The sequence below is a fragment of the Ceratotherium simum genome, chromosome 2, assembly GCF_057802395.1.
Source record: "Ceratotherium simum simum isolate JZ-2026a chromosome 2, ASM5780239v1, whole genome shotgun sequence".
NCBI lineage: Eukaryota > Metazoa > Chordata > Mammalia > Perissodactyla > Rhinocerotidae > Ceratotherium > Ceratotherium simum.
The window spans coordinates 12,387,638-12,399,839 of record NC_141901.1 but is presented as its reverse complement, the minus strand read 5'-3'; the positions used below and the strand labels follow the sequence as shown (position 1 = coordinate 12,399,839).

Here is a 12,202-nt window from a genome sequence, read left to right as displayed (position 1 = left end):
GGAGATGCTCAAGGGGAGAGAGAGCCAAAATGTCAAGGAGCCAGCAGGACTGGGAATGGTGGTCCCCACCTTACTTTTGGAGCTGGCAAAATCTCCCTATTAGATACCTTTTTCATACGGTTAGAAAGGGAGTTATCTTAGTTTCAGGGCCTTTTTCAATGAAAGCATACCAGTCAAACACTTGCCCCTGCTTCTTAGATGTTTCCTCTGCCCACATCAAAGGTGGTGCCTAAACAGCTCTGCCCTCTGCACCCCACTGTCTGGTTTCTCTGCCCTGGCAACGGCCAGTGTGTCCATGTTGGGGGAGGCCTGGAAGCTGGTCCTTATGAATTCAACGTACCTGAATTATACATCAAAATGAGACTTGGACAGAAAAATATTCACATGTCACAGACATATGTCACAGCTCACCACTCTTTCTTCTCTTCAAAGGCATGACCAGGGTCTTGCGGTTTATCCTTTTTTTTTTTTTTGGCTAGTTCTAGAACTTATCACCAAACAAGCCCCTTGACCTTACAGAAAATTTACCTCCTTCCTTCACCACTGCAGGAGGTCATCAAAATCAAATAAATCCTTCATTTTAGGGATAAATTTGAGTCCATTACCAGGAGACTAGACTAGTATTACTTTTTGCCAGAATCGAGGAAGATGCGAGAGGACAAGGAAGAAGCACAGTCCAGGCAACAAGACCAGACAATATAGTTGTTCCCAGGGCCAGGAAAGTACCATTTTTTAAATGAGATGGCACCTTTTTTTTTTGGTAGGCAAGCTAAGAATCAGCCTTTGGCTAGTGCTGGAAGAAGAGAATCCGATACTTGAAAAAAATAACATAAAATAAAAAGGAATCCTGAGTTAAAAGTAACCAGAGCCATCATCTTGGTCAACTTCAAAAATAGCACAAAGAGCCACCTTGACCCAGAAACCTCTTTCCTCATCACTACTGGACTCTTCTTCAGAGTACATGCGTAAGAATGTGGGCAAGAACAAGAATAACCAAGTTCTAGAGGTCACAGGGACCTCAAGAGAGTTTGGGCTTTCTCTCCCTTTTAACTATCCAAAATAGAAGTGTGTTCAACCTCTAGTGGAAGAGAATCCAGTCAACGAGACCCCTTAATATCTCAATATTTTTTCAAGTCCTTCAAAGACAGGAAAAAAAAATATGTCATTGTAAATACACTTCAACTCTCTGCCACGAATGACTGCTTGATAACACTCCCCACCTCCCACACCTCCACCCGCCCAGCACTCAAAGGCCCCCATATAACCTTAACAGAAAGCAAACACGTCAAGAGTGTTGTGATACCTGTATAGCTCATGTAGTTACTGAATGGAGCCCCTGGGAAGTGGGTGAAGCCACAGGTATCATTGGTAGGCTCTGGGTCCTGGCACAGCTTACTCTTGGGAGTTGGGGCAGTGTCAGCACAGAGGTCTCCCGTATCCATGGATGGCACTGTCTCCCTGCAGGGGTCATCGCAGGATTCTCTTTCACTGACCCCTTTGAAGACATGGTAGAGTCCCAGGACATGCCCCACCTCGTGGATCATGATGTTGGTATGGCCAGACATGCCATAGTAGGACGGGTTGAGGACAACACCACCTGCAATAGAAGGTTGGGAAAATGTCTCTAAGCATGTAATGAGTAGCAGCCCTCTGATCCTTAATTATGTCTTCTGAAACATCAACTGTTCGATTTCAGCCTCTAAATGGACACTTTATAACTTCTAGTGGCATTCAGTCCCTGCTCTTCCCTCTGGCCACAAACACCCTCTAAACTAATCAATAAACACGTCTTTAACCCCCATCATGGGCGAGTGCTGTACTAGATGCCAGGATAACAATACAGACAAGACAGTATGATAGAGGGCCAGGATTCTCAGCCCTGGCTGCACATCGAAATCGCCTAGGGGAGTTACAAAATACAGATATCCAAATTCTAGCCCAGATTAAATGAATCCAAATATTGGAGGATGGGGTACGTGCCTCAGTTTCTTTTAAAACTTCCCAGGTTGAGAGCCATTGGTCTAGGTGAAAGCACATGGGATTTGGAGCCAGGGAAATCTGGGTCTGACTCCTTGCCCCTCCACATACCAGCTCTGAGGACTTGAACAGCTATCTGACCTTCTAGAACCTCAGTTTTGTTGTCTGTAAAGTAGAGATGATAACACCTACCTCTTAGTTTTATTTTTTTGTTCTAAGCATTTGGCATATTGTAGAAGTTTAGTGAACAACAGTTGTGTATGCTATTTCTGATTCATGACCCCTACTCTCAAGGAGCTAACGACTGAGACAGACGATAAGTCCAACTAAACCACTACAACTATTAGAATGTCACAGGTATATGCCACAGGTGGGCATATACCTGTGACATTCTGATTTCCCTGAGAACATCAAGGAGGCATTTCCGAGAAGAGTTCATTGCATTCAACCTGGGCTCAGACGAAAGACCTACTGGTATCATTCTAACCTTGCAAAAGACCTCTGAGTGCTCCAGTTCTATCTGTCTAGCTTCCCAATCCCTGCTTCCCTCCTCTCCCCATGGCTGGAACCACTTGAGTTTCCTTCTTCATCTCTGAAAATTGTCAGGATTAGGCCCATCCTCATCAATAGGACCAAAAATAGGGAATGTCAACAGCTCTGGACCAACCCTCTGGGGTGCAGAGTCCCCCTCAGCTGTGTTTCCAGGATGACCTTGCCCTTCTGTCCCAGATCTGATTCCAGTTCCCAGGACTTGCTTCATATCATCCTACCTGAGCCCTCCCTATATCAATAGTCTACTGAGTATAGCAGGCCCTCCAGAAGAATAGCCCTGCCTTCCTTTTGTCAGATCCTCTTCCAGGGACTCTATCTCATTCATGAATTCTACATGATGCCCTATAGACAACTACACACATGGTTTTATGTACAGGACACAATCATAGGGTATCTGGTGCCAGGCCCACTGGTTTCTACAACAGGCAGCTCAATCTGCCTTTGGAGTGACTACCTTACTGCAAGAAGCAGCTTCCAAATCTAAGTTCTAGTTTCTCCCAGTCTACTCAGACATGTTGACATTAACCAAGCCATGCCCAGACCCATCCTGAAATACACTGTCTACTTTCACATCTAAAACAGAGCTAGACCTCATCTCCTTTGTTTATCATTTCTATCACTTACAGTAAAAATTCTTATTCTCCAACATTATCCTTTTTTCCTTTTATAAAATTATTTTCTGCATATTTCATTTGTGTATCATTCTTATGTCAACATAAAGTTAAAGTAATTTGAAAATAGATCTATCTCAATAACATCCAGAGTGCCTAGTATTTGAAAAAACTCAGCAAAATGCAGTAGTTCCACTTTACAAGATGCCCACCCCTTCACGTTTACATATCCCATTACAGCAGTAATCATCATCAGAGTTCATACACCATTGTGCTCTCAGTTCTCCCACAGTACTATCGACCTTCCCATCAATAAAGATCTTCTAAGAGAACAGTTTTCTGGTCTCTCGATTACCTTTCTAAGTACCTTCACTGTCTTCAGCCCTCTTCCTCCACCACACTCCTTCCCTCTATATACACTTAAGCCCTTTCTCTCTTCTTTCTTTCCCTTCCCCCCACCTCTAAGTAAGCTTTGGATTCAAAAAACTAATCTGCCAGAAATAGGACTTTGAAAGGCTACAATTCACCTATAAGGTTTAAGTATCCGCACTGAGTAGTTTTTTCCAAATTGTGTTCTTAAACTCTGGTTCTGGGTAATACTTAGAAAAGCTCCCCTGGGTGGGGGGAGTGTGTATCAGTGGTTAAATATGCTTGAGAAAAATGCAGCCTGCCATACCTTCCTCCTGAAGATTCACACTGCACATGAGAATTGTCATGTTAAAGGTCCTGAAAAGTCCTGCAGCAATTTTGTTTAACCCTTTGATTCCCAAACTTATTTGAACAAAGAACCTGTTTGGGGTAGAATCCCTTTGACATCTCTGGAATCTCTCATTCCCAATCAATGGTTATTTTCTACCCATACCTCTTACCTCTGAGCAAACATCCCACATCCCCTCATTCTATCGTCAGTCCAGCCCAAGTCCTCTTGTGATCTCCTCCAGTCGTAGAAGAAAGGAGTTACAGTTGAACAGAAATAAGATTCCAGGAAGAAGGGATGGCAAAAGTAGCATGTGTCACGGAAGGAGGGATGACTGGGAGTTTGCCCCTGGGGACACTCAAGGAGGAGATGAGGGTGGTCATTATAATAGTGGGCATCTCATCAGCCACTAGAAGTCTCTGCCTCAACCCCAAATGAGATATTTCCAAATCTAAGAATATTCTGCAACAGATTCACAGTCACCTTTCAATAAACTGGCTTATTTATAAGTGGAGGAAGAAGCATAAAAATGCAAGTCCTAACACAGGAAACAAGTGTTGGAGAGGATGTGGAGAGAAGGGAACTCTCATAGACTGCTGGTGGGAGTGCAAACTGGTGCAGCCACTATGGAAAACAGTATGGAGATTCCTCAAAAAATTAAGAAGAGAACTACCATACGATCCAGCTATTCCCCTGCTGAGTATTTATCCAAAGAACATGAAAACACCAATACGTAAAGATACATGCATCCCTGTGTTCATTGCAGCATTATTCACAATAGCGAGACTTGGAAGCAACCTAAGTGCCCATCAAGGGATGAATGGATGAAGAAGATGTGGTATATATACACAATGGAATACTACTCAGCCATAAGAAACGAGGAAATCCAGCCATTTGTGACAACATGGATGGACATTGAGAGTATTATAGGAAGTGAAATAAGTCAGAGGGAGAAGGTCAAATATCATATGACCTCACTCATAAGTAGAAGATAAAAACAACAACAAATAGACACAGAGAGACAGAGATTGGATTGGTGGTTACCAGAGGGGAAGGGGGGAGGGAAGAGGGCGAAAGGGATGATTAGGCACATGTGTGTGGTGATGGATTGCAATTAGTCTTTGGGTGGTGAACACGATGTAATCTATGCCGAAATAGAAGTATAATGATGTACCCACTTATACAATGTTATAAACCAATGTTATCGCAAAAAAAAAGAACAAACAAACTATGAGCTAAAAAAATAAAATCTCAAAAAGCTAAGAAAAAAAAAGAACGAATTAATGCCTCTAGTAATCTAATTGAGAGTATATACATATGAAATGATCAAAGTGACACAGGCAAGTTCAAGTGATAAGGAAAGACTGGTTGGCAAAGAAATTGGTGGATGCTATTCCAAGGATCCCCAAGTGGACTATTTCTCTGATGTAGTCTTCATGCAAGTGTGATTTTTCAGCATATGGAATGCAGAAGGATAGGGCTCCCCAAACTAAGTCACACAAAATTGATATTCACCCATAGAGACTTTAGAACTTTTTGAGAACTACCTGGCAAGGAAATTTATGTGAACATTCCTCACAACACAAAATACAATACAGTGGCTCTTGAACCCTTTCCTTACTGCATTCGTCTCCAACAGATGTCTTTTTGTTCATTGCAACCCTTGCACAGACATACTGGCTGTAAACTTCTGTTTTAGAGGGACGAAACGCGACGATTTTCCACATGCTGAGATGCTGAACAGGAGTGTGTGTGCCCCTTGTTTGACTGCTTAATGCCTCAGTGGCAAGAGACAATAACAGTGATACCTTTGATAGTATTTCTTATAGGAAATTAGAAAAGCAAATTTGTCTTATTTTTTTTATTAAAAATATCATTGAATTGAAAAAAAAAACAACGCAAGTCCTCGACACTCCCAGCAAATCTCCTCCACATCAATGACAACTGGCCAGGGTTCTCCTCCACAGCACTTTTAACACACATTCCCCAAACAGGAGCTTATAGATTTAACCAGACAGCACTTAAATTGTAATTAAAAACATAAGCCTTTTAAAACACTGACAATTATATTTCTGATTCCAGAGAGATGGGACTCTACCCCAAAGTCATCTGTATGGAACACATAGTAATGAGCTTAGTTACTATACGTGTGTTAAATAGAATACTGCATGTTCTAATGCAGGAGTAAGTGTTGTGTACACCAACACATGTGAAGGAAAAAGCTCAAGGTCCTGGACCTCTTATGGTAATTCTGCCCACTAGAGCCCAAGGTTATGGAATCACACCGGACTAGGACTTAAGGACTTGGAATGTGGTCCTGACCCTAACTAGCTGTACGACCTTGGCTCTGCTCTTTAACCTCTCTCTAGGTCTCTTCAGCTGTAAAATGAGGGGGCTAGCTGGGCTTATCACTAAGATTCCTTCCTATTCTCATCCCGTGCCTCTAAGAGCTAACAGGCAGGACTGTGTGAGACAATCAAAAACACCACATGAAGAAATCTGTGTTATCATGGGCTGTCACCACCTCGGCCTTGAAGTCTGTGGTCCTAGACTCCCATCTCTCAGTAGCCTGAGAGAAGGGAAAAAGCTGGGAAGGAGCAGCCGCAGACACGCTACTCTGAGATCTGCTACCGAGTTTCAAGGGATGCAGTTCACCGCCTATTCATCCTCACACCCGTAACACCAGGCTGTGCTCTCCCTCCTCTCTCACAGGCACAGTGGTCCCACACTGTTCTTCTCAATCACTCTTTATTCCAACGGAAACAAACCTGTTAAATTATTAAGGGAGTAAGTTTTAATCACTCAAAACACACACTCATACACCCATGTGGGTGAGAGAGGAGGGACATTAACTATTTCATGGTTTAGTTTATAAAAGTTCTTTCATGTTTTGATAAAAATCACACACAACACGTGTATTCATGCCAAAGCCTGAGTGAGGCATAAAGACTTGTTGCCCAAAATCTACAAACAGGAATGCGAGAACTTCTTTTCATTAAGAAGGAACAAGACATGATAAATAATAAATAAAAACTGAATCCCCAGAATGCCAACCCCTTTCTACCTGTCCTGTCTACCATGTGGGTCTGACTTGGGAGGGCTTAAGGAGCTGTGAATTCCCACCCTTTCAGGGAAATGTGCGACCCTTTTCCAGGAACAACTTAATAAGAACAATGTAAAGATTGTACAAAAGGCTACTTTCCAGGACTACTTTATATTAGTATTCAAATAAATGAGCATCATCTTCTGAAGCTGATACCCATGCCCCACACTTTCCTCCATTTTCATTACCAGCAACATGGGTGAGACTCTGAGTGGTTACAGGTGGGTCTTTACCACTGTACAGAAGCCTCACCCACACAGGATGGCCTTTGGAGTAACCAGGGAGCCTTCTTTGGCTGTGTACACTCACTGGAAATGTATTGATCCTTATCTTTGAGAACATTGCTTAAAAGCTCTCAAGGCTATTTCCTTTATTTTTTTTGTGAGGAAGATCAGCCCTGAGCTAACATTCACGCCAATCCTCCTCTTTTTGCTGAGGAAGACCAGCCCTGAGCTAACATCTATTGCCAATCCTCCTCCTTTTTTTCCCTTTTTCTCCCCAAGGCCCAGTAGATAGTTGTATGTCATAGTTGCACATCCTTCTAGTTGCTGTATGTGGGACGCCGCCTCAGCATGGCCGGACAAGCGGTGCGTTGGTGTGCGCCCGGGATCCGAACCCGGGCTGCCAGTAGCGGAGAGTGTTCACTTAACCGCTAAGCCACGGGGCCAGCCCCCTCAAGGCTATTTCCTAATCTGTTCAGTGGTAACAACAAGAGTTCCTACCTCAAGGAGTTGTTACGAAGATCGAAGTAGTAATAGAGATAAATAAGCACTTCGCTTATTTTCTAGAACAAAGTGACTCAAAATGTATATTACACTAAAATTATATAAAGCAGCCTGGCCACACACACTCATTTGCCCTCTCCTCTTGTTGGCTCCCTTCTAACCATCTTCATTCATCAAGAGAATGGAAGCTAGGGTCTAACCACAAACAGGGCAGAACTTCCAGAGTGAAACCAGGCATTGCCAGGCAAGGTAGACAAGCACCCTCACACAAGGAGCTAGGATTTGCCCGTAAGCTGGTAACACTTTGTTTCCATGTTGTTCTGATCCTGAGATCCATGGGCACCTAGAAGACAGACCAGACTTGGACAGAGTTGCAAATAGGCAGGTGCCCATTCTCTTCATAGACAACATATTGGCATCCAAAAATCATTCCTAGTAGCCTGAAATTAGTAATTGTACGAGGAAAGAAAATCTTACAGGATTGGGACTGTTAGTTTAATTCTTCATAGAGCTTGCTGGTAGGTCAGATTTACGCAAGACGTCTTTTTTCTTATATGCCAATAATCTTTTCCTTCCCACTTCTCTAGTTATAGAGAATATAATTACCATTTCCTGTACTTAAAACCACTGTTCATTTTTGTTTCTCTTCATCTTGGAGGATAAAATTAAAACAGAAATGAGGGATAAAAATAGTGGTAGAATGGAGGGGGATGGGATTCCCTCCCCTACAATTGAATCTTTTTCTTTGTGCTCTCTGCTCTCACCTGCTACGTTGAAACAGAAAGTAGAAAGACATGCCAATACATGTTTTCAACCATAACTTGGCCCCTTGATCTTCACTCTGAGACACTTATCAGACTCTCTCTACCTCCATTCACCCCCGCAACACCTGTCCTGCAAGGCTGCCTAGGGACTGACAACAAGACCAAGCGTACCTACTCAGGGGAAACTTGGAAGCAATAGTGTGAAAGGAGGGGCAACATTTTGGAACTACTAACGTTTTACCCCAGTGGTTCCTTGCCTCCCTCTGCCTTATCCCACTGCCAAATCAGGAAGCCAGGCTCTCCTGCATTCATTCATTACCTCACTAGGAGATACAGGAGAGGGAAAAGCAAGGAAAGAAATCCTTTTCTGGCTGTGAGGTTTCCAAAGTCTATGCCATCTGGGCCCTGAGAAGACTCCATGGTTTAGCCAGCACGGTGGCTGAATGGAGGATAGTGATCCTTGCCTCACACCAATGCCACCACCACATTTTAGCCCTGAAAAGATTCTCCTAAGCTGCAGGAAGGGAAAAGAGATAAAAAGGAAATAATGGGAATGTATAGATGGTGGTGGGTCCACATAAACTGGACTGTACTCTATCTTTTGAGCCCTAGTAAAGGGATAAAGACTAAAAATAAGTGCATGTAATTGGACAGCAGAGGGATCTTGCCTCATTCCAGTGATGGATTCCTGGGTAAGTGGCCTAGTTCTAGAGAAGAATGGCTGATCAGTGAGGCTAAGAGGGAAGGATGACAGAGAGCCTCCCAGAGACTTCCTGAAGTTGTGATGGGAACAAGGGTCATCTCAGGTGACCCACATCACCTGATGACTAAGGACAAAATGGATCATTTCCCCTATGGCCTTAGCATTTATAAGCCATCTCTACAGTTAGATACAGCCCCCGGCAAAAGAAGCTCAATTGACTAAGAGTAAATTTCTACTACCCAGCAATGTAGGGGCTCAAAATAGAAATTAAGTTCAATTATAGAAGAATAAATAAATGTTACATTTCTTGCATTTTTGAATACGTATACCGGGACTCAAAATCAATACATGCCAGTACCACTAACTTGTACATAGACCATAATATGAACGGGGCTCCCTGGATTCAGCAGCTGGTGGCCATGTGTGGCACAGCTGTTGCTTAACGGACTGGCAGGGGGAACACAAATGCCTTCTTAGAAGACCTTTCAGCCTTGATTATAAGGGACAACTAAAAATAAGACAGGGTGATGTGTGGTCTAGCAATGGCACAGGGGCAGAAAAAGGAGAGAAGTTGCAGATTAAAAGATGAAAATTCAGTAGCAGACAGCCAAGCTCCCCAAGTGACAGTGCGTTCCCTAGTTCCAAGTAGCTTTTCCCAGCTTCAACACAAGACCGTCAGAGTGGCACACGGCAAAGAGGATGATTCCCAAAGGCATTTCTATTAAAAACAAAACAAAACAAAACAAAACACCTCAGGCAGTTGGAGAAAGGACACAAGCTGAAATGACTTTAAAACGGTTCTGTAAAACTTTTAGGGCTGAATGTTATATACCCATAAAACAAGAAGGTTGAGGGCTGGTCTGCAGGTGCCTACGTAATTACTTCCAGTTACCAGCTAAAACAAACTTCCCAACACACAATCTCCACAACAAAGGGACAAAGCTAAAGTGTGCCCAGGGGTCCAAGGATGGAGCACTGTGGGGCAGGGCAAGGGAAGAAAGTGGCAGAGGTGGACTGATAGACAAAGGGAGAGAAAGAAACGGAGAAGGTTAAAAAAAAAAAGGTCAATGGGAGCTAGAAAAAGAAGCAAATTCTTAACAGAACCAGTAGCCCAGGAACCATTCATCTCCAAATCTTGTACTGGCTTTTTAGTTTTACAGCCTGTGGTCTCATTAGAAGGAAGTCTTTGTTCTGGGCAACACCAAACCAAGACAAGAATGTGCAGAAGGTGAAGATTTTGCAGAGTCTAATGTCATTTTTTTGTCTCCTTTTATACCCTTTCATCCACTCCTACCCCCAATTGTCAAACTCGCTACCTACTCCTACACCCGGGGAGAAAAGCAATCCAATTAATAAAAACTGAAGATGTTCTTACTGATGCATTGGAGACATTATGTAATCCTTCCTTGCTTCTGGATGAGGGCTGTGCTTCAAACACACATACACACATAACCCATGCCAGAATTCTAGGCACTATGGAGTATGAATGGGAAAGATATTTTCTATAATTCATTTATTAATTCAGCACTTACTGAGCATCTATTCTATGTCAGAAATTCTGCATACCAAGGATTAAAAGATTATTAGGACATGTTTTAAAAGAGGAGACCTCTCAAGTCAACACAAATAAAGGTGATTATTTACTCCACCTACTTATAAATGTATGAACCTACTTTTCAGGAACTCCGATTTTAGGGCATGAAGTTCATATCCTAGGGTAACTTTGCCCAAAATTTTCAATATCCAAGAGTGCTATGTTTGAAACCCCAAGGCAGCCAGAATACTCCCATTTGTTGAATGTCATCTTCTGACAATTAAATAATCTACAATAGCAGCCAGGGTGTAATTCCCAGGAACAGTCCTTGCCTTGTTCCTGTCATGTAGCCTGTCTCATTAAAGATTCTGTAACTCCTCATATTTACATGGTACACTCCAGTTTACATATATTGTTTATTCCTTATCTCTGGGAATAATCACTCTGCTTTGGCATGGTAAAGAGAAGACTAGAGGATAAGGGACAAAAATCTGTTTGGCTCTAGTCCAACCATTCAATGACTAGTTGTACCAGAGTGCTCCTCTGCACCTACTGTAGACACTTCTACCTTTCCCACTCTGGTATCTGCAGCTGCACTCCACAGAGACAACCTGACTGAGATTCCCAAAGACTTCCCACTTATCAAATCCACGGCTATTTCTCAGCACCCAAGCAAGGCCTCTCACATTGTGCATCAATGTGTCACAACTGATGTAGCACCCTGATCTCAATGTCCAACTGTTTGGTTAGGAGGAAGGTTAGCTAGTTTCTGCTGCTTTCCCTTTCCCCTGCCCCTACACTGTTGTTGCTTTGCCTTTCCCAGATATCTGCCACATCCACATCACCCCTGTGACAGCTGCTCTCCTCCAGTCCATTGGGCCCCATGACATTCACAGACCCTGCCCAGGCAGCTACTCATTTCCCCAAACTGCCAACCATCACTTATTCTTTTCTTCTCTGACTTAGAAGGAAAGTCTCTTTGCTTCTTATAAGTTGCTCTCTCATTGCAAGCAATTGGACCCCTAAAAATTTTTTTCTTTATAAAGGATCCAGTATCTTTCCAGGACACTAAAAATATCCAGGTTGGAGGTGAGTGGAAGGCTGAGGGCACAACCAGGAAGGTCAATCACAGACATGCAGTATTTGGAACTTCTGCTGCTGCTGTTGCTGCTGCTACTACTAATATAAATGGAGCTAATATTTACTGAGGCCCTACTATGTGCCAGGCACTCTTCCTTATGCTTATTATCCCCATTTTATAGATGAGGAAACTAAGGCCCAGAGAGGTGACTTGCTCAAGATCCCACTTGTTCCTATCTACGTGAGGCCATAGCTACTCTATCATTCAAAGACTTGATTTTTCCTACAAGGGTCACATTATCTGGACTTAGTTGAAGATGCTATATGTTTAAACCCCCGTTATGAGCCAGGTTCCAGTTCCAGTTCCCTCCCACGTGGTTCTCAAGTCCCGTGAACACTGGGGCATGCTGCTTGTGATCTGATCAGGATCTCTGAATGTTCTTTGGCAGTACAGAC

General features: G+C 43.0%; 1 protein-coding gene across 1 annotated transcript in view; it reads right to left on the bottom strand.

The window, feature by feature from the left end:
• The window catches only part of PAPPA2 (pappalysin 2), a 278,580-nt gene that overhangs the window by 154,714 nt on the left and 111,664 nt on the right, over nt 1–12,202 (bottom strand). The window contains exon 4 of the mRNA XM_087438266.1: nt 1,304–1,597. Coding sequence (XP_087294392.1) covers nt 1,304–1,597 — 294 coding nt within the window. The remainder of the gene's footprint in view (nt 1–1,303; nt 1,598–12,202) is intronic.